The sequence below is a fragment of the Rhamphochromis sp. 'chilingali' genome (genome assembly GCF_963969265.1).
Source record: "Rhamphochromis sp. 'chilingali' genome assembly, chromosome: 22".
Classification (NCBI taxonomy): domain Eukaryota; kingdom Metazoa; phylum Chordata; class Actinopteri; order Cichliformes; family Cichlidae; genus Rhamphochromis; species Rhamphochromis sp. 'chilingali'.
Genome location: NC_137950.1, coordinates 23712321 through 23735570, shown reverse-complemented (window position 1 = coordinate 23735570; position 23250 = coordinate 23712321). Strand labels below are relative to the sequence as shown.

General features: G+C 40.2%; 2 protein-coding genes across 10 annotated transcripts in view; one reads left to right on the top strand and one right to left on the bottom strand.

Moving 5' to 3' along the window:
- Positions 1-23250, bottom strand: part of sdk2b (sidekick cell adhesion molecule 2b) — a 316541-nt gene that overhangs the window by 43776 nt on the left and 249515 nt on the right. For all 9 annotated transcript variants that reach the window (XM_080873223.1, XM_080873225.1, XM_080873221.1 and 6 more), the window contains exons 5-9: positions 19118-19251; positions 16452-16563; positions 15892-16082; positions 1315-1398; positions 1017-1211 (exon numbers count right to left, since the gene is read on the bottom strand). In XM_080873223.1, coding sequence (XP_080729349.1) covers positions 1017-1211; positions 1315-1398; positions 15892-16082; positions 16452-16563; positions 19118-19251 — 716 coding nt within the window. The remainder of the gene's footprint in view (positions 1-1016; positions 1212-1314; positions 1399-15891; positions 16083-16451; positions 16564-19117; positions 19252-23250) is intronic.
- On the top strand, positions 2213-13204 carry LOC308391103 (uncharacterized protein; the record flags this gene model as incomplete). Its single annotated transcript, XM_080873570.1, has 5 exons — positions 2213-2365; positions 9301-10311; positions 11741-11896; positions 12098-12190; positions 13142-13204. The coding sequence occupies exons 1-5, from the start codon at positions 2267-2269 to the stop codon at positions 13202-13204; spliced, it is 1422 nt and encodes a 473-aa protein (XP_080729696.1). The 5' UTR covers positions 2213-2266.

Genomic DNA, 23250 nt, shown 5'->3' with positions numbered 1-23250 from the left:
CAAAATTAGCAGTTATTTTCAAATACCAACAGTGGCAGAAGCGCAGGGGAAAAAAAAGACTTCTAAATTCCCATCATTTAGGTGATTACAGTTTAGCAGCAAACGTGATTAATGTTTCGCCTTTCCACAGTAATGTAAACTTAGTCGTTGTTGGCCTAATTGTTAGTTTATATAGGGAAGCTTCCCTTCTGCAATATTGTCAACTGACAGCGACGCCGCAATCACAACTCTGCTTTCAGACGTAGTGCACATCTAAAGTGTTTTTCTTCACTGCCTAGGTATCGGATTTCTTAGTAGGAGACAAAAATGCCACTACTACAGAAAAAAAAGATGCATCTCTGTGTTTTTTTTTCCTGTAACCAAAGTTTTGTTTGTGGTTTTCATCTGTATTTCATGTCCCAAGTTGAGTGTTTCTTGCAGTGTTTACAGTAAGTCAGGTTCTTGTATGATGAGAATTAGTTTGTTTTCCAAAGGCAGAGAACCAAGAGTGCAGCAGTTTGTTTAACAGACTGTCACTTCTTTTTTTTTTATTTGGACTTTTATTCACTCAGCGTAGGGCCCTTGAGCTCACACGCTCATTTACAGCAAAACCCTACTTCACTTTTCGCATTTGTCCTGGGAGATTGGCCATTACTAGCCCAGTCATACACAGGTCACTGCTTTGTTTGGTACCATGATGTTATTTTCTTTTTTAAATGAAAATAAAGACTTAACTTGTCTTTATAATCACAAATTTAGCTTTTTTACTTGAATTGCAGAGAGTAAATCCATACATCCATTTATAACCATTCTATGCAAGAGTCAACCTGCTTTCAGTATTCTGAAATGATTCCATTTTTAAAATACTACGCTTTGACATTTCTAAAGCTGAAGCTTAGCAGAGCTGCATGAATATTTAACACATTTCAGTAAAAGAAAAAGTGAATGTTTAGCTCAAATTCAGCACTTTACAACATGTTTAATAGTAGCAATTATCTGGGTGAAGTAATTCCTTGAAAAGCTGCTGGAGCACTTACTTGTAACAGCCAGGTATGTGTTGGTCTGAACTTCTCCGGCTAAATTTCGGGCAAAGCACTGGAACATGCCGGTGTCATCAGGCAGTAGGCCGTTGACCTGGAGGCTGCCGCCCACCAACACCCTGTACCTGGGTGTTCTCACTGGGTCGATAGGCAAAGCATCCTTGTACCACACAATGTCTGGCTGGGGCACTCCTGCAGAGGGTGGGCGAGTGAGAGTTTGGGGTTCAGTTCAAACATTTCTCCTCTGATAGGGTTTACTTTACATTCTCTTATTGTAATACCAGCGAGCTCTCACCCCGTGCCTGACAGGGAATGTCAACCACCTTCTCCATCTCAGCTGTGATGTGTTTCTCCGGTTCCTTTATAAACTGTGGTGGCTCTGAAACAGCAGACACATTAGTGAAACACAAAAACAACAACGCGAGATTAAAGCAGAAGTTATTTCTGCTTTTAAACGTATTGAATTTTGGGCCAAATATAAGATAACGCAGCAGAACACGGTGAGACTAGTTTGATTATAGAAGTGAGTAATTGGTATTCTGTAATGGTTAGGCTATCCTTCAAACTTATAGGGGGGGGGGGGGGGGGGGGGGGGGGTAGAGAAAAGGCTCAGTTAGCAGTATCGTGGAAAAAGCCCCCCCTTCCACGTTGTGCTTTGAATCACATCATAACCCTGAAAACATCAAAGTGTTTCAGTCAGATGGAATAAATGTGACTCAAGCAATGCTATTAAACCATTTCTTGAGGCCAACCATTAGTTTTCTCCCTTTTAAATCAATAACACTTCCCCCTTACTGCCTCACAACTTCACAGTCATGCTTTTACCACATTTATGTAGTGAGACTGAATATTTGCATCAAGCTCGCACAGTCACTCTTGTCTGTTAAAGTTTACTTCTACATATGTGACGCATGTGGGTCGCTACACGTAGACGCTGATATGAAGGTACATACAACTACCTACCAAAACTGAAAATATTAGTCTGTTCTTTAACTTGACCATAATAAAAAAAGGTTATAAACACCTAAAAACTACACTCAAAAAAGTCAACTAAGGCAGTTGTTTGATTAATTCAATAGACATTTGTCTATTTAACATGAACATATTGAGTTTAGGTTTTTAAATCATTATCAGTTGTTGGTTTAACATAAAATAACAAAAAGTTTAATTAACTAGATTTGCATTCTTCAGTTCAATTAAATGTAATTATTTTAAATCAACAACTCTAAAACCGATGCCTAGTGCGCATGCTCAAACTTCCCAGACGTGAAGAGGCGGGAACGCGGACAAAGTTATATCTGTTCAGTGAACTGCCGTTTCTCTCTGCGGAATCTTCCACAATACAGGTAAGTGATAAATAACTGAAAATATCTTAGTCAAACGAAGTTGTTCCGTCCGTTAATTGTTTAACAATGTTTTTAATTCCAAATGTGTAAGTTGTCATTAGACAGCGGGAGTGGAGCAAATACTGTGAAAATCGGGTATTAGACGGTGCCAATCGGTACTGTCTAATACCTGATTTCTAATCCGCTCCGGCTATATTTATATTATTATTAGCATTTCCACTTAATTGCTTTTTTTTTGTTACCCGTTTTTGCAGTTTTATAGTGTTTTTAGCGGTTATTGATATGTTTAGTTCAATATTTAACACGTTTGTAATTCACTTTCAAAGTAAACGAAGTTAGCTAAAGCTAGGTAAAAGTTCAACGGTTGTCTCATTGAACTTTTACCTAGCTCTGTTAGCATTCACTTTGGTTTTAAATGACGGTTTAGAAGACATGGTCTTTCTTCACTTTTTTTTATTATTTGCATTTCTTCTTTCTTTCTCTCTCCTTTTTTTAAGCATTCGGCCTCTCGCGGTAATGCAAGTTAAACTAGCGCGGGAGTTGCTAAATATTAGCTGTGTCCAAATTCAGGGGCTGCATCCTTCGAATTGACTTGAATACTAGTGCATGGGAAAAAGAGCATGAACACGAGGTCAAAGGAAAAGGCAATGGCGGATAGTTATGAAAATTGCCTGTCGAACCTTTACCGCAACTACCAGCATCTTTATTGCATAGTGTGAAACACTGCTATTACATTTGGCAACAGATTGGATATTTATCTGTGAATTTTATATTGCAAGAGGTATTTATATGTATTTGTATTTTTTTTATACATTTCCAACAAAGTTAAAAAAAAAATCCACTGTGGAATTTTTATAAAATAATTGTATGTTTTCTTTACCATAGTAACACCACAAAGAAAGCTGCCCCCTTTTTCTGATTGTTTGTGCCTCCTCTTTAATACATGGTAAGTTTTTACCATCATACATTTTTTATGATACTTTTATGATTTAATCAAAGTAAATGTAAATGGTAAATGGCCTGTATTTATATAGCGCTTTACTAGTCCCTAAGGACCCCAAAGCGCTTTACATATCCAGTCATCCACCCATTCACACACTGGTGATGGCAAGCTACATTGTAGCCACAGCCACCCTGGGGCGCACTGACAGAGGCGAGGCTGCCGGACACTGGCGCCACCGGGCCCTCTGACCACCACCAGTAGGCAACGGGTGAAGTGTCTTGCCCAAGGACACAACGACCGAGACTGTCCGAGCCGGGGCTCGAACCGGCAACCTTCCAATTACAAGGCGAACTCCCAACTCTTGAGCCACAATCGCCCCACAGCCACAATCGCCCCAGTGAAAAAAAAGGTGACAATAAAACCATCCTTAAAACTGCTTCTCTTTTTTTCTTTCAGTGACTTGTATGTGGCAGTGCAAGCGTTGTTCCATCAGGGAGAGTAGTAGGTACAAATTATTGAAACACTGTAGATTACATCACCATTATGGACCCAGCCAGCGTTATCTTTGTATATATGTAAATTGTCCATGCACATTTAAGACTTGGTGTGGACTAAAAACACATGTTTACAGATGTCATTCTTCTCATTTTAAACAGACAGCTGTTAGTTCAGTCACTTTTAGGTGTGAGTTATGTGACTGCGGTGACCTTACCACAGAGAGAGATTATTTTAGACATATTGGATCACATTTACGAAATAGTGAGACAGTAACTTGTGTATTTTCAGGCTGCTCTTTCAAGACAAATATCTTTGGTACATTTTATTCACACAAAAAGAGGAAGCATCATTCAGATTCACTTAAAGATTTCAAGGTAGGTTTAGTGGTGTGTTTTGACCTAGCACAACATTCTGATGACCCTGAAGGTGTAGGTGCTAGTTGCTCTGATTTTTTAGATCCTGAAGTTGGAACTGAGTTTGTGTCAGGAAGTAATCATTCCACTGAAAATTTGACAGATCTTGTTGAACAGAAAATAGCTGGGATATTGTTAAAATTGGAACATATATTTCAAATTCCAGCTACAGCAGTAGATGGCTTGGTGGAGGAGTTGAGTTTTTTGTTAAGTTCTGCTTGTACTTCAATCACAAAACGAACTGTTGAAGAGGTATTCAAGAGCCATAACCTTCATATTGGTCAGGCTGTTGTTGAGGAGCTTGCCAATACAGTGTGCATTTCTAACCCTGTATCAAAAATTTTAGCTAAGTGTGGTCCTCTTGGAACTTCATTTAAAAGAAAACAATACTATAAGCATAACTTTAGGGTCGTAGAGCCTGTTGAGTACATTTTATCTGTTGATCAACGAAAGTCATTTCAGTACATTCCTTTATTAAAGTTATTGCAAGAATTATTGAGTCATAATCACATACTTGATAGAGTGATTGAGCAACATATAGGACAAGAAAAAAGTGAGGATTTGGCTAATGGTCTGAGTGTTTACAGGTCTTTCCGAGATGGCAAGCACTTTAGAACCAATAGTTTTTTAGCTGTTGACGTGTTGAGAATCTCCATTACACTTTACATTGATGATTTTGAGGTTTGCAATCCTCTTGGAACCTCACGCAAAAAACACAAGCTTTGTGGTATTTATTGGGTCTTGGATAATTTGCCTCCAGGCTCTCATTCAGCACTCTCCTCCATTTACCTAGCTGTTCTTTGTAAAAGTGACGATTTAAAGACATTTGGGTTTGAAAAGGTGTTGAAACCCCTGTTAAAAGATCTTGTGATCTTGGAACAACACGGTGTGTTTATTGCTCAGTTAAATGAGTTCGTTAAAGGCACTGTAAATTGTGTAATAGCTGATAACCTAGCTGCTCACGGGCTTGCAGGTTTTGTTGAAAATTTTTCTGGGGAACACATATGTAGATTCTGTGTCGCAAAGAAAACTGAAATTCAGTTTTTGACTGCAGACGTTTTTGAGTGTAGAACACGCGAACTCCATTTGGCTCACTTAAAATCTGCATTGGAAACCTCAAGCTTGTGTTGTGGGGTTAAACGTGACTGTGTTTTGACTAAAAGTCTCTCTCATTTTGATGTTATTTCAGGCTTTCCCCCGGATATAGTACATGATTTTTTTGAGGGCATTATACCTGTAGAACTAGCGGAATGCTTGGCTGTTTTGATCTCCAAAAAGTATTTCACCTTAGAAAAACTTAACAGTTCAATCCAAAGTTTTGACTACAAATGGGGTGATAAGACAAATCGTCCTCACGTCATACCACATACCTACTCAAGGAAAAAACATATAGGGGGGAATGCACACGAAAATTGGGCTCTGCTTCGCTTGTTGCCTTTTATTATTGGTCCCCTTGTTCCTGAAGATGAACAGGCCTGGCATGTTCTTTTGGATCTCAAGGATATAGTGGAACTTGTTGTTGCCCCTATCCACTGTGATGAGTCAATATCATATCTTGAGTTCAAAATCAGAGAGCATCGGCAGAGATACAAAGAACTTTTTCCAAACAGCCGTATTCTTCCTAAACACCATTTTGTAGAGCACTATCCTGTCATGATACGTCTCTTTGGACCTCTCGTTCATAAGTGGACAATGAGGTTTGAGGCCAAGCATAGTTTTTTTAAACAGGTTGCTCGCCACACCAACTGTTTTAAAAACATACCTCTCACACTTGCCAGGAAACACCAGCTTGTCATTGCTCACCATTTGCATATGTCTGATGAGAAAAAACAGTTGGTGGTAACTAATGTTTCATCAGTGCCTATTGATGTGCTCCAAAGTGACATTGCAGCTGCTTTTAACCAAAGGCTTCCAGATGAAACTGATGTTCACATTGCGAAGAATGTGTCATACAATGGTATGAACTACAGCAAAGGAATGATTGTTATCCATGGAGAGTCATTTGGTCTGCCTGAGTTTGCTGAAATTTTGCAGCTCTGTGTTTTGGAAGGGAAGTTGCATTTTTTGGTGAGAAAGATATCTGCTTGGTATAGGGAGCACTTTAGAGCTTTTGAACTGAGCACGTCACATGTGAGGGAGGTGGCTGTCATTGCACATGAGGAACTGGTTGATGACTATCCCTTAGCTGCCTACTCTGGAAACTCCAGCAGAACAGCATGAGAGAGGTGTGGAGGGGCATGAAGACCATCACTGGATTCAGGCCAACCAACAGCAGGGGAGCTGAGGGAGGTGAGAATAGAGCCGACGAGTTGAATCTGTTTTTCAATAGATTCGACACCACAGTGTCTGCTCCCACCCCCACAACCTCACCTGCAGTCAGCCTGGAATCCAGAGCCACACCACTGTGCCAGCCTCTCTCTTCACATGTTTCCTCCTGTGAGATTCCTGACACCCCTCCCGCACCCATCACCTTCACTCAATACCAGGTTGAGATGCAAATGAGGAGACTTCACTCAGGCAAGTCTGCTGGACCAGACGGAGTGAGTCCCCTTGTCCTCAAGGCCTGTGCCCCCCAGCTGTGTGGAGTCTTTCATAAACTGTTTATGCTGAGTCTGAGTCTGCAGAGGGTCCCGGTGATGTGGAAGACATCATGCCTCGTCCCTGTACCAAAGACGCCTCGTCCCAGTGGCCCCCAGGATTACAGGCCCGTGGCACTGACCTCCCACATCATGAAGACCCTGGAAAAGCTCATCCTGGACCAGCTGTGACCCATAGTAAGACCACATCTGGATCCCCTTCAGTTCGCTTATCAGCCTCGTCTCGGAACAGAGGACGCCATCATCTACCTGCTCAATCGTGTCTACACCCATCTGGACCAGCCGGCGAGCACTGTGAGGGTCATGTTTTTTGACTTTTCCAGTGCTTTCAACACCATCAGGCCGACCCTCCTGGGTGATAAGTTAGCAGCGATGCAGGTGGATGCTTCTCTGGTGTCCTGGATTGTTGATTACCTGACAGGAAGACCACAATATGTACGTCTCCCACAGTGTGTGTCTGACAAGGTGATTAGCAACACAGGGGCACCACAGGGGACTGTCCTCTCCCCCTTCCTCTTCACCCTCTACACCACAGACTTCAGCCACTGCACAGAGACCTGCCATCTTCAGAAGTTTTCTGATGACTCTGCGGTGGTTGGATGCATCAGCAGGGATGATGAGACAGAGTACCGGGCTGTGGTCGACTCCTTTGTCACGTGGTGTGAGCAGAATCATCTGCAGCTCAACGTGGCAAAGACCAAGGAACTGATCGTGGACTTCAGGAAGACCAGGAAACACTTGACCCCTGTTTCAATCCAGGGGGTCAGTGTTGACATTGTGGAGGACTATAAATACCTTGGAGTACACATTGACAATAAACTGGACTGGGCTAAAAACACCACAGCACTTTACAGGAAGGGCCAGAGTCGTCTCTATTTTTTGAGGCGACTGAGGTCCTTCAACATCTGCCAGAAAATGCTGAGGATTTTCTATGAGTCTGTTGTGGCCAGTGCGATCCTCTATGCTGTTGCATGCTGGGGGAGCAGGCTGAGGGTCGCAGATGCCAACAGACTTAATAAACTGATCCGTAAGGCCAGCAATGTTGTGGGGATGGAGCTGGACTCCCTCAAGGTGGTGTCGGAGAGGCGGATGCTGTCCAAGATAAAGACAATGTTGGATAACACCTCCCACCCACTCCATGACATGTTGGTCAGTCACAGGAGCTCGTTCAGTGAGAGACTGAGATTACCGAAAAGCACCACTGAACGACACAGGAAATCATTCCTGCCTGTGGCCATCTCCCTGTACAACGCATCCACTTAACACACTGTTTGCTGCTACAACTACACATGTTTCTTTTCCAAATATTTATTTATAAGTGACTTATGTATGTATGTATGTATGTATGTATGTATATATATGTATATATTGTACTATTCTTAGTTAGCGTATTGTCTGTCTTGTCTTAATGTTGGTTTAAAATGGAGCACTGTAACAAAAAATAATTTCCCCCAGGGATCAATAAAGTATTCTGATTCTGATTGATTCTGATTCTGATTCTGTTGGAGGACTGCATCTGGTTACTCTAAAGAGATCTGTGAGTTTTCTTGGAAAACAAAATTAATACTTGTAAGTATTTTTTATTATTTTTCTTACCCTATAGCATTTGTGAAATTGTCATGCTTTTGATTTGGTCTGTTAGCTGTTGAAAATAAAACTATTTTAAAATGAATTGTTTATGTATGCATTAGAAAACTAAGATTTTTATTTCAAAACACAACAAATCAAAACTAAAGATTTGTTGAAAATTACATTTTCTGAGTGAAACCTGTTATGATTTGGTTGATTAAAGTGTTACAGAATTTCTAATTCCACCATATTGTTTTCACTGTGAACTGATTTTCATAAACACAAGATGGTCTCCAGCAAATAATTCCTTCCCTACAACTTAGTTTGAGCCACCCAAATTTTACCAAATGGTTTGTGCCCTTACCTCACCTTGTCACCAGACTTAAGACAGGTCCATATAATTATGAAAGTATATAATGTTTACACATAGCATGCATCGTCTCTCATTTGTACTTTACTGCAGGATGATGATATTAAGGATAGCCAGAATATATAATGGATGGACGGATGATGATGATATTCCTGTTGTTTCCAAAAATCTGCTTTTAAAGTACAGTGAATTTTTCAATATATTAAGTAATTACCTGCCAGCGTCTGTCATCCTCTACAGTATTGCAGCAGCATCATCATAACTTCTTTTGCTGTGGTTTTTTTTTTTTTGTTTTTAGTTAGAATTAAAGTATTCATTCTACTGCTTATGTCTCTGGGCTGACGTAGCCTCAGAAAGCTCTTTTTACATTCTAGTCTAAACAGATAAGAGAAATTGTGTTTTAACCTTTAATGTATTTCTTCTTTGTTTTCACAACAAAAAATTTTATTTTTAAAGTTGCACAGAAGTGCACAAGGGTCCCTAATTGTTGCTTGTTGATATGCCAAACGGTGACTTTTTCTAAAAGAATTGCTGATATTTTTCAGATCTTCAAAATGACGTCACCCCTAAGACTGCGGATAATCCTGGGTGAAGATGATGCCAGGAAGTTGATTCTTCCTGCAGGGACACCGGTCTCAATTGAAGATTTGTGCCACACAGTAAAGACAAGTTTTGGATTACAGCAAGATATTCGACTTCAATATCAAGATGAGGACTTTGGAAATGAGTTCATGAATATGTCAGATGTCTCAGAAGTAAAGGACAAAGGCACCCTTAAGGTGATATTTTTGCAAAGCCCACAGGAGGAAGATGCAAGAACTTCTCAAAGCCAAGCAACAGAGTCTGTATCCATCTCCTCTGCTGACACAGATGATACAGAGCCTATTTCATCTTCAGGTTCTTCACCATCCTCAAGGCACTGGGTTTGGCCAAGTGTCTTCACTGTACCTCAATTTAGCTATGAGGCAGAATTTGAACTCGAGAAGGCCAATACTGCCTGCGCCAATGGGGGAACTCTATTGAACCCTTCACCTAAACTGAAATCCCAAATTCTGGAACGACTGGCTGAAGAAATATACAAATTCAAAGCCTACCCAACAGACAATGATCTGACTGACGTTGCAGAAGCTCTTGTGAAAAAGCATCCTTGCCTTAGAGAGCAGGGGTCTTTCAATGGCTGTTATGGGTGGAAGATTAGCCTAAAATATAAAATGGCTAACCTCCGCACCAAACTGAGAGGCCTTGGATGTACAGAGGTGACCATAAACTCCATCAAAAACAAGTCTGGTGACAACCGTCAGGCAGCCTTCAATGTGAAGAAACCCAAAAGAGCTGAAGTTAACTATTGTCCACAGCATCCAAAAGGAGAGACATCAGAAAGTCTGGAACAGGAGAGAGTTGCAATTCTTTCTGAGTTGACTAAAAGAAATAATGACTCTGTTGTGAGTGTGAAAATGGAGAAGACTTTCTCATACAGAAGGCAAGAAGTTCTTCAGGGTCAGCCGATGGTTGCAGACTTCAAAAGCAGATGGCCAGCTCTGTTCACTGCGAGAGAGGCAAGTGTGGTTAAAATGCATTTGGATGTTGCATGTAATTTATGTTTTGTAGTCCAAAACTAAAAGTACTACCTGTTGTTGGTTCCTGTATCACTGAAAATAGTAATGTGAAAAAGTAAGTACCGTTTAATTTAGTAGGTTTTATGTATCAGGACATAAGAATGATCCGGATCCTTCCTCGTCATAAAATGTTGTAAATACAGCCTCAGATGGCATTCTGTTAACACTTAAACCAAAACCTCTACTGTTATACAGGTACTCTGGTCTGCTTTTTCACAGGTCTACATTGAAGAGACATTTGTGCATTTGTTTTTTAAGCCTCTTTTAGAAGACGCAATGTAGCGGCATATCAGAGTAATATTCCCGCAATGGTGTGTCTTCTAAATGTGCCACTATGCCTTGGCAAAACAAGATATTGCTGCATTCTGTGCCTGCAAGCTTCATTCTGATATACCGCAATTTTTCTTCAATGCTGAACTTCTGAATGAAGTCTTTGCGCTACAGAGGGAGGTCTTCTGATGACATATGGAATGTGTGCTGGCCTCGGCTGACCAGGACATTCTCAGCTTTACCCACAAACGTTTATCAACCAGTGATTATTTTATTTTATTTGTTTTTTTACCCAGAAGGGATCAGTCTAATTGAGTGCTATGACTTTTCCTGGGTTCAGTGAATGCAACAGAGGCATGACTGTATGACCAATCAGACAGGCGTTGTGCTAAAACGGAGAATCCTCCACACTTTATTGTCAGACAGCTGGAGTTTAATCTAAGCTACCATTATTTAGAGTGGTCCCGAAAGAAAAGAGGGACTATTCTCCGTCATGTTTTAAAGCAGGTGCTGCGTCCGTCTACCTCTTGCCTTCCTTACTGCAGCTCCTCGCCACAGACAGCTCATTGCACATTTTCTCCAGCTCGTAACTAACGGGTTAATTTGAGCAGCAGCATAAATTTCGAAAACACGCTCGATGGTTAAACATATGCGCAGCAGTATCGCAAACATGTGGATCGCATTCCTCTGAGGGTTTCTTAATATCTGTATTTATTGAAGTTTTTAAACCTAAAGTGATTTTAATTTAGTGCGTCATATTAGAAATGATTATAGGTTATTGCTTGAATGTTTATAGACCTGTTTACCGGTCTCTTCCGTCTGACGCTGTATACGCAACCCTGCACGTCACAGCCCGGGCGCCGCCCCTAGACCCCTCTTTATCCCGTCATGGCTTAATCTTTTGTGAAAAGCATCTGATGGCAGCATATTGCAGCCACAACTAAGATCTTATAATTGACCAAAAGCTTCTCAGAAGCCGTCATCAATGACAGTACTGATGTCTGCATGGTCTTCTAAAGGCAGCTTTAGTCAGCTTGGATGTGAAGTGAGTGAAATATACAGTTGAGTTTTTAATCAATGTATTTGTTCTCTATTGCAGATTGACAAGGAGTTTCTGCGAATCACCACAAAGCCTCTGCTATCTACTTTCTTTGCCGAGCTTGACCAATATGCACCACGCTTAATGGAAATCTTTCTGAGCAAAGGAGGGACACCTGGAAAGAAAATAAGAGGTCTCATGCTTGCCATCTCCAAGGTTTGTATTAGGATTGAGTAGACTTTGTCATAGGCAGCAAAAATAACTTTTATTTGGAGGTGAAGTTTGTCAATTTTGTTTCGGCTTAACAAATGATACATGCCCGGTTCTAACCTAAAGAATAATTATGCAAGTTAACTGATTACCCTAGCTTTAAGAAAAACAGCCTGGTTTTGGCTCATATTATCTCCTCCTCTCCAGCATGACAACATCCATACCAGACGAGCATGCATCTTGAAGTCCTTGTGCATCTACCTAAACGAAGACTATGAGAAGTTACTAAAGGAGTACTTGGTGAGTCATTGTGACAGCATGTTGACTGTAACATTCTCATACAAATTGTGACGTTGCCTCAAATGCAAATCGTTAAAATTAAAATTTTGAGATTAGCAACAAGACACCTGGTATTGGGGAAAGGATGTCTTGAATACCAAACAGTATTAAGCTCTGCATTAAAGAATTTCTGAAATTTGGTATTGGAAGGAAAGAAATTTATGCATACCGTAGTTAAACTTGATACACAAACATACAATGTATTTTAACATGCATCAAGACAACATTGCTTTTGAATCTGTACTTGGATTAAAATAAGTCCTGTTGTTTTTTCATTGCTATGGTCATCAGTATTTGTAAATAGAAATGTCTATGAACTTTGAGCTGTTTAGTACTAACACTTCTATACCTGTTTTATTTTAGCAGCTGAATTAGCCTTTTCTCAAGTCCTGTCCCCCTAAGTTACTCTTGCTACGTCCGACAAACAAATGGTTTCCTCTGTGCACCAACGGGTACCCAAATGTGCAAGCAGACATGCTTCATAATGTTCGGTACATTTACCTGGGAGTGGGGCCATCCACACTGTTTAATCCATTCACGTTGTTTTTGACTTTGTGAATGGAAAGAACACAACTCCTCCAGACACAATCTCTCGGACTATCGGTGGGCACACCGCTTCTCCATCTTGCTTGAGGTTAATGTTTGTCAGACACAGTAACGGTTGCTATAATGTGTAATTGGACAATGGCCCTTTCGGGGGAGGGGCTGGTAAGAGGTAAATTATGCCACCTCTTTTGACATGAGAGGTGTATTTTATCATTTATGTATTGGAGTAATTATTAACAACTGCTTTAGTGGTGTGTAATTTTCTGTTTATTACTTTGACTACTTGGATTTTATGAACAGCATAGAAACAGTTGTTTAAACAATCTCTTAAATTTTACTTTGTTGTCTTATATTTTTGTCACGTAGGATACGGACAGTGAGGCAAAAAGCTGCATGGAGCAAACTGTGATGGGGGTGTACGTCATCTAGAAGGAGGGTGCTGAACCTGAAGATGACCCAGAGGACATTGGTGTCCTGATTGAGGGTGTGGAGGCTCTCACTGATTTGGGTAACATTGCACAAGCATGTGCTCTGTTGTTTGGACTCATATACTGTTTGAACCTGAGCTACCCACCAGAACTTAAATGCACCTTTGAAGTCCTCCAGAAGATACTTTTAAATCTTGATGGACAAAAGCTCTCTTCAAAGGCACAGTTTCTGAAAAACAAGCTTATGGAGTGAGAGCACTTGAAAATGACTGATGGGTCTTGAATGGTTCATTGGTGCAATGGTGATTTCCAATATATAATGTTAATATTTGAGTTGTTTATATTTCTTTCTTTCATTTAAATTTTTTGGATTCTCTCTGTTGGGCAATTCACCTTTTATACAGCACTGCAGATGATTTTTGTTTGTCCTTATATAGATGGCTCAAAATGGATCAGAAGTACTGTTCTGTTAATTATTTTTCATTTAATTCTGAGTTTGTAGTATAGGTACTAATTCACACATACCATAATGCTGTCATGTGTTGAATGAAGATATCATTGGAGTGCTTTAGTGCCCCCCTCTGTTTTTGTTTTTTTTCTCTCTCCTCTGTAGAACAAAGTCAACATTTTACAGAAACTGCATTGAGGGGTTTTCCCAAAGAAATGTTCATTGTTTTTAGCTGCACTGTTACTATGTTGTGTTTATGTGTCAAGGGCCTGTAAAGTTTAAGACCACTGCCACCTGTTAAGTTCACTGTATTATTGTGTCCATTTTGCTTGCTAGCATGTTTTAAGACAGAGCAAAACTATATTGCTAGCTGTGGAGGACTGCAACCAAAATTAAAAAATAAATACAGAAATATAAAAATTGGTCAAACTAATAATTATTACAATGAGATAAACCAAACAAATATAGATTTTCATTTCAAGTAATTAATTACATTTGAAAAAAAAATTGTCATCTGTCATTTAATTTGATGTTAAGCCTTCTGTTTCTATTTTAGTTTTACTTCCTAAATTTTTTTTTAATCCTTATTTTTTTTTTTTTTTTTGGCCTATGGATTCTTTTGTTGTTGTATTGCTCCCAAATTATTTCTATTTTTTTTTTCCAAATTCACACAATAGTAATTCTATTTTGTTACATGTTTTAACTTGCCAAGTGGGAGATGTATTTTTATCTTTTAGTTTAATTTTTTAAAATACAGTTTATATATTGAGCAAATTTTGCATCTGTTTTTAGTTGTGGAAGCTTTGGTTCCAACATATTATCTATGTAAATAAGTATCCTAATGTTTTACCTTTTGAAGTGTCATAATGCTTGCAGGTGTACAAAAATGGTAAGCTTTTATATTGTCCACTAAATCCAGTTAATAAAGTTAATGTTATCATAATCTGATTGTGACTTTTTTTGTAAAGTAGTGGGTTTCTAAATGTGTAACAAATGTAAACAAATCTAATTGAAATAATTCGATTGAAATGAGTGAAATCATCAACCCCATATTGGTTTATTAAGCAAGACTTGCAGTAATTGCCTTGATTAACAAAGTAGTTGTTGAAACAACAAGATTTAATTGTGTTTTCCTAAACTTTTTAACTTGTGTAGAATGAATTAAAACAAATTTCACTCTACATACTTAAATAAATCACTTCAAATCAATATAAGTATACTATGTTGATCCAACGTAATCTGATTACATTAAACTACCAAATGCTAAATGTGTTGGTTTGACATGATCGAAAATGGTTTATTGTACTTGGTTAAATTGTGTGCAAAAAGGGTGCCATGATTAAATTGTGTTCATCCAACAACAGATTTTTTTGAGTGTATGTTAAACCTTAAGGCCAACAGGCAAAGAATAGAAATACAAACATTATGGTAATGTGCTCCAAATACTGAAGTTGTATAAAATGCAAAAGCAAAGACACTGATATCAAATAACAAACAAAGCACGAGAGAGAAGAATGACAAACTTATCTTGACTTTGAAGCAGCAAGGAGAGAGCAATTCCTTAATATCTGTGCTTTCACTCGAATGTGTTTCTGTCCTCAGGCAGCACTGAACACTAAAAACTCAAATAGTATTTGTGATGCAGTGTCTGAGTAAACCTACAAGGTAATCGATCATGAGCTCTCAAAGTGCTACCTGCGGGCCACTGGTGCCCCATGGAAATATTTTATGTGGCCAGCGGGTGTGAAAAGGAAAGAATTCACGACTGTGGGTTTAGTTTCTCTGCACTTCGTGTTATGCTATGACAAAGTAGCGCTCGACGAGACCGGGGTTTCTATTCAATTTTAAGCAGATCATTGCAAACTAAACCTGACAAATGCATCTGTTTAAAAAAAAAAGAAGCCTAAAAGTGGTTGATATGCATTTTTATATATGGCCTTCCATCATTTGCTGGGTTCCTAAGTGGCACTCAGTCATATAAACTTTGTGAACCATTATAATAGTCAGACATTCACATGAAATTCTAGGAATGGTTTTTTTTATTGCTTTTGTCCTCTAAGAAAAAAAATGTGTGAACTGGTGTGAAACTATGAGGTAATGAGTTTCATAAATAGATATTGTCACCTGGAAGTGTGCAAGTATTGGGAAAAATTACAGCTAAAAGTACTAAGTGATATTAATACCCAAAAATAATAGACACAAGACCCTGCCAGGAACATATTTTAGCCTTTAGCTCTTACCAAGGACATGCAGATAAGCTCCAGCACTGACTGAAGGCACGCTGCTGCTGCGCAGAATGGCCTCGCACTCGTAGTAGCCGGCGTCGCTCACCACAGGACTCAGGATGGTCAGTCTGCGGTTGAAGTCACTCAAACCGCTGTTCACCAACACGCCGTTCTTACGCCATGTGATACTCAGCTTGATAAGAGGTCTAGTGAGAGGAAAGAAGGATGTGAGATGTGTTTGTAACATCCATGTCCCTGTGAGAATGCTCGTTTTGTGCTAGCCCATAAAGCCTCACAGTGTGACACGTCACATAAGCAGACATAAGCAAATTATAATTATACAGCTGAAGTACATTTAGCTTCTGACTCTTTACCATTAGAATCTAGCACCGTAGATGTTTTTGGTTCTATTTGCCCAGTTCTCTGAGTTTTGCCACTGACATGCAGCAATATATCACCAACGGTCATTTCACTGGGACTATTTTTCTTTTCAACTGTGAAAAATAGCCCCATAAAATCCTCTATTTTGGACTGTACTGAATCATTTGAAACCCTGCACTTCCAGGAATTTTTACCTGGCATTGGCCACACACTCCATCGTGACCTCTGATGTGCCTGTGACCACACTGGTGTTCCTGGGAGGGATGATAATGGTGGGGGCAATGGGATCTGCTGGACCTCCAACATCTAGACACAAAGTCAGGTCGCCACACAAACATGTCAACAAAACATGGAGATGTTAAGCAAAGATCAATGAACCTGATAGATGGGAATAGGATATAATTAACAGAGGCACAATCTGATGAGATTTCATTGGGTTCTTTGGACTGTAGTGACCTATAAATTTCATTTCCACCCAGTGGGTGCTCATCGACATGAAATATTGAAACTGACCAGTGCACGCACTGTATCTGAGTTCTGACAGAGAGATTGGTCAGATACGATGAGACAGTGCACTCACTGTGTATAACAAGATATATGCCGGAGAACCAGAAGCAGCGATAGAAAAATACTGTTTGACTAACATGAGGCTTAAGAAGCGAAGAGGCTGTTGTGCGCGTGTGTCCGCATGTGCCTGAGCCCACATTTTCAACACTTCATGCTCATCCTTGTTTATTTCTGTGTGAGTTTGTCTGAGTGTGTGTGTGTGTGTTCATTATGGCACAGCTCATGGCAAGGAAACCCCAGTGTGTGTGTGTGTGTGTGTGCTGCTTGAGATGTGTCACGTCTGCGATAAATTCACACTGATCCGTCAATCCCATCATGCCCTGGAAGTGTGCTTGTGGGCGCACATGTCAGATGTAGCTACAGGGACTGTCATGACTCAATCTAACCAGTCTTGGGTGTTAAGATGCATGCACAGACACAAACACACACATCACAAGATATGATGTCCATATCAAACTACTATCTTGCAGAGAAAAGAAATCTTCTTTTTTTTTTTTAAAGAGAAGAACAAAAACACAGGAGGAGCCTTGCTGAAATTATAATGAATTTTTAAAACTTCATCCCGAGTATATAAATTGTAAATTGAGCATGACTCCTGCTCTCCACCTTTCCTTGTCCTTTGGCCTTGCCAAATCTTAGGCAACTACTGCCGGACCCAGGTAAGCTCACAGTGTCAGAGGCATCACTGCAGCAACAGCTGCCGCAGCAAATAAGTGATGCATACATGCAAAGTTCAAGCGCTCTGTCAAACACATGCACAAACTCCAAATACCGGCTTTCATAACAGACTGCATCTGATTGCTTGTATGCGTGTATGCATGCGCACATGTGTGTGCATATGTGAGGAGCATTCGTATAAATCGTGTATTCCCATTACACCTGCTGAGTCGAGACCTCCTGCTACGTGCTCTGTATAGCCTGAACCCGTGCGTGTGTGTGTGTGTGTGTTCTAGCACTTGTATAATCAACTCTGCCATTGTTCTCAACATGTGCCACAGGCTATTTTTGCTCCCTTGTGTTGTCAACTATAATATCTTACCCTCACCCTCCTCATTCACTTCCATAATGAACTCCAGTCTACCATGTCATAAGATGCTGTCTGTTAGGTTTCCTCTTATATCTCACTCTGCTGAGCTGAAGCCGACCGAATTGGTTTGATTTGTGTATTCTGTGTTTTTTTGGTTTTTTTTGTCATGCAAGCTAAGGATGCTTGTGAATATTAACTAACTTGGCAGAAGAACAATCTACCTGTGCCTCTGTCCGTACAGCTTCCTCTTACTTTGTGCATGTATTCGTGTGTGGGTGTGTGTGTTTATGTATGTTGCAACGTGCGAGTATTGGTACAGACTCAGGTAGTTAAGCTTAAATCTCCCACAGTGATGGGAAACATAATCAGGTACAATTAAAAAATTTACCTGACAAATTCTGTCTATATTCCTTTGAGGTCGTCTCTTTATGCATCTCTGGAACACTCCCAGTACTGCTGTATTTTAACCCTCTCAGGCTCAAATTAAGCTTTTGTTGCTAATGCACAAAAGAATACCTGCAGTGGTACTTCTGAGTAAAAAAAACCTCATAAAATATGTATGTGGGGTAATCAGGTTGTTAGCTTTTAACTGTTGCAAATCTGCAACGCCTGTCTTGAGAGGGTTAAAACGCTTGCTTAAAGCCGGCAATTTACTTATGCGCTGGATCGTCTCTAAAGCAGGCCTTCAACTTGAATTTCATTTTAGTCAAGAGGAAGAACTAAAAGGGGAACCTAAACTGTCAAGAGGGTCAGCTGGTCAACACAGACTAATGGCGTGACCAAAGAACTTCTCTCTTTTCAACGTGCTTTCAGTGTGCACACAATGTTCTGCCTGGAGGATGAATGTTGAATGAGCGCATCAGGTCAGGAAGGCGCACCAGGTCACACTCCTGACCTGAAGAGGTGCCTTTGGGCTTTTCTCCTGAAGACTACTGTTTGATCTCTGGGTCATAACTCATACATCTAGCTCTCATCAAGACAGTTGAAAGTTGGTTCTGATGGACACCGAATTTGACATTTTTCTCCTTTTGCCATTTTAAATACTGTTTTTGCACCGGGGCTTACTAAAAACAGTTAGTAATCACACATTTTTCAAGCCAATATATCAAACTGTGAGCCTGGTATGTAAAGGCTCATGATGTCAAGTGAATGTTTAATATTTCCTTCAAAAACTTAAAAGGCTTGGACATGATAATAAAAGTAAAAGTACGCCTAAATGCGTTTCCAATTAAGCCTTGATTAGCGTACGTATATGGGGTTACTCACTTTCTACTGACAAGGTGATGGGCTGGCTGGTCTTGTTCTCTCCATTCTTGTCGTTTACAGCTTGCACATAGTAGCGTCCGGCATCGGGTGCCACGGTAGACAAGATAACCAGTGTGTTGTCCAAAGTAATGGCACTGAACAGGAAAAGAAAAGAGATATAAAATCACTCTGCTCATTCAATGAGGAGGAGGAATAAAACTTTGATATATACATAAGAAAAAAGTGAGCCGTTCATAGAAAGCTTCTATAAACAGAAAAACAGAGAAACTTTCAGGCCGTCTCCCTCTGCCTAATTAAAACTAAACATGTCTGACGTTTGCTTTTGTGTCCACACCTTATCTCGTGGCTGAGGAAGGCATTAAACATTTTAACATTTTAATTACACTGTTCAAGCAGCATTAGGTATATCGATTTACAATGTGTAAACAATGTGTAAGCGCTGACTGAGCAAAGCGGAAATATTGACATTCTCTCCTGTCTTAACTTCTGTGCAGTCGCTTCACAAATATGATAGCCTTGCTTTTAATAACCCAAAGCTTTTAATTAGCTATTTATACCACTCTGCTTCATGTGGCCAGCATTTTGGCAGCAAACTGCTTTTGGTGGGGATCAACAGCATCTTTCTTATTGCCTGTTTTAGTAATGCCTGAATAAATAAACACTGATCCATTTTTCAGCAGGAGGCCTATAGGCGCTAATACCTGGTGTCATGTTGGCTTTATCAAGTCCTCCCTTTCTTCGTCACTATAGCCACCAGTGAGAGAGCCCACCCCCACCCTCCTGTGATGTGTGCCCGTCTTCAGTCTTGACACAGATTTCCAACTAGGTGCCTTCCTCCAGATATCGCATTTACTCTGATTTCATGTATCCATCTACTTACTTTTCTATTCCTCATCTCTCTTTTTCTCTTTCCATCCCACCAGAAGTAGTTCTTGTGCTGTTTATAGATAAACTTCTAAACTACAAATAAGCTATAAATTCTAAAGTTTGAGCTGAAAACACAATACACATAAAAATCGGTATATTTGTTACAAAAAAGCCCAAAGAACAAACAAGTAACACTTTCGGAAAATAGTCCTTTTGGAGTCCTCTTCAAACTTTTCAGGCTATTAGCAGTGCTAAAACTGTCCTCTAACTGTAATCTCAGTTATCAATAAAAAACAAAAACAAAAACTATTCCCCAAGTCATTGATCATGTATTCTAGAAATAGTGTAATTTTTGCTGTTTGTTATAAAAAACAAGTGTAAAAACAAAAAACAAAACTACGACCCCTGTCGTGTAAGTTTCAGACACATTTCTGTTTCACAGCTGATGATTTCCTCTTTTTCTCCTCCTCCAATCAAACCCACTCCACTTCTCCTTCCACTTTTTCCTCCATCCCCACCTTCATCTCATAGTAGGGGATCGGAATACCTGCTGTGCATGATCAGGGGGAGCAAGAGAGCAAGAGAGCTGATGAGAAAGCAAGCAAAAAAAGATGCCAACAGTATGGTGCTCACAAGCAAATACAGAAAATATATAGAACTGTGCATGCCCATAAAAAAAGAAAAGAAAAAGCTTCACAGAGGCAGGAAAACCATCTGACACAGCAGAGAGAGCAATATGCTGTGCATGTGGCATAGAGGTACCTGTGCTGTTAGCATTTAGAGCGTGATGACTTATGAGATGCATCTTGGAGCTGATTGATTTTCAAACATCTTAAAGCAGCTCCAGTCGCTGGGCTCATCTGGGATTCTTCATGCATGCTGAGACTGAAAACACTCTTCCTAAAGGGACAAGCAGGCCTCAATGGCTGTGGCTTATGATCTGAGGTAAATATTTAATGCTAGCTCGCTGGAGCGGTGACATCCTGGACACACAGCCATGAATTATGGATCTCTTCAGGGATGCGGGTAGAACGGAAGTGTCCAAAGCACCGAATGAATCCCGGGTGGCTTCCCAGGACCTTTCCAAAACGGGGACACAATCCAGGGCTTAACTTCTTTACCTGCCACTTATGAAAGACCAAAATATACAAGCTAGCACTGCTAACCACAGCTTTCCAATGACCTCGACGACGCAGCCCATTCTCTCTGTGATAATGCAACGTATCAGGTGATCTTTGAAGTTCTTTAGTTTCCCTCAAAGATCATTCAGGAGCATGTCAAAGCACCTGCCAAACTGAATTCAAACTAATATTATCCAGAGCAAAACCAGATTTCATCAGTTTCTAGGAGCAGGAGGCATTTTCCCCCTGCTAGTTGATTTTAATGTGCTCCCATGCTGAGCATTCACTCCCCCCAGCCTGTAATCAGGGCTGGTGCAGTGGGGGTCACACAAAACTTGGTTACACAGCTTGTTCAGCACATCTAACCACTCCCAGTGTGTGCTGGGCCTCAGGGATCAAAGACCACATGACGCTGGAAGAAATTAAAAGTAAGCCAATTATCCTGAATGGCTTTGCATGTATATCAAGGGAGCAAGAAGGGAAAGATAAGAATTTCGCTTAAAAGAGCAGTTAATGTTTTACATGCTTCTTGAAGTTCCGCTTTAACATGTTCATTATTTTTTTCTCTTTTATCGTTGTCTGTCTGATTTTGGTCACTCTTATTCAAATCCCCATCTCTCAGCGGTGTTGTGAGCAGCTGTCGGAGGCTTGCTTATAACGATGGCTTAGCACGTATCCGGCACGGTGCAGGGATTTATCAAGCCACAAGGCTGAGAAATTTGGACAAATCAGATATGTGTGAACATGCCTCTGTCTCTGTCTAGTTTTAATGTTTATTCCCACATCTTAGAATGCTTTCTCTTTTTTATTCCAACCCAATTTCCTTTTCCATTATTATTCTTCAGAAAAAGCCATGGTCTACAAGAGAGCCTGGTAGGCAGGACAGCTGCCCAGAAACATCTTGGCCAACTGTGCAGCTTTTACGCAACCCTAATTTTGCTTGCAGCAATAAGCAGTATTACTCCCATATGCAATTACTTTCTTGTGGATCAATTTTTTATGTAAAGAATCAAGGGCGCTTTTTCAATGAATGCCAGCCTTATAATGATTCTGTAGCACTTTCATCAATAATGATGATGAGGATTTATGTTTGATTGAAATAGATATAACTATAAATGTTTTATTTGCCACTAGCTGCTTCCCGTCTCTAATTTCCATTATTAAAAATAAATTATATTACAGCAAAATTAAATATACAATGATCACGGTTGCTCCCTTTAGTTAAAAACATGTGGTCCCAGCGCTGGAATAGTGGCTTCACAGTGCATCTCCAGAGAGTTCAACCACCGACTTTGTCAGCTTGTATACATATCTTATTTTGTTAATCCAGCACTGACACAGTCTGACAGTGCTGGTCCTGCTCTATCACATACAAACACACACACTCTCTAGTGTTTTGGCATCTGTCGTGGCTGTCCTTCTCCACTGGGCCGTGAGGGGCCTAACCTCGCTCCACAGCCTCAGACCTCCATTACATGCAGACAAATGGCCCCAGTTGGCTGATGGCTTCCCCCAGGAGAGAGAGAGAGGGGGGTCAGCAGGATCAAATGGCTCACATCGCTGGCTAAGGTATAAGTCAAACCACAGGCAGTAGACAGATGAAGGAAAAAGAAAGCTAGAGTGAAAGCAAGCAACAGGCTACAAGCCCTACCGCTCAACAGAGTTGTGATGAAAAAGCCACAGCTCCTGGGGATGGAGGGATGAAGAAGTGAGAGAAATGAGAGGAGGTGAGGGAGTGTTGGTCATGAAAACAGGCACTTGTTTTCTCACTGGGTGTATGGACTGAAGGTTTGTGCCTTACTGTTCGCTTTCTGCTTCCCTTTCACTTGTGGTTCATTGAGTGTTCAAACCAATATAAGGATGTCCCCAATAATGCTCAAATAGTGACATCTAAATGAACTCAAAGCCATTTAAGACAAGCCTTCATTAGCGGAGTAACTCGATTGTCTTACCATAACAGGACACCCCTAAATTCTTCAACCATCAACTGAATTCTTACATAAAAATCAACCTGCATTAAGATTAAAAATAATTAATTCATTAGTCGTTCAATAGGAAAGTGTTTTTAATAATCAATCATTTCTTATTGTGAGTCTCCGTGGCGACTCTCGATCCCATTCACAGCGTGGTTTAGCTAGATTGGAT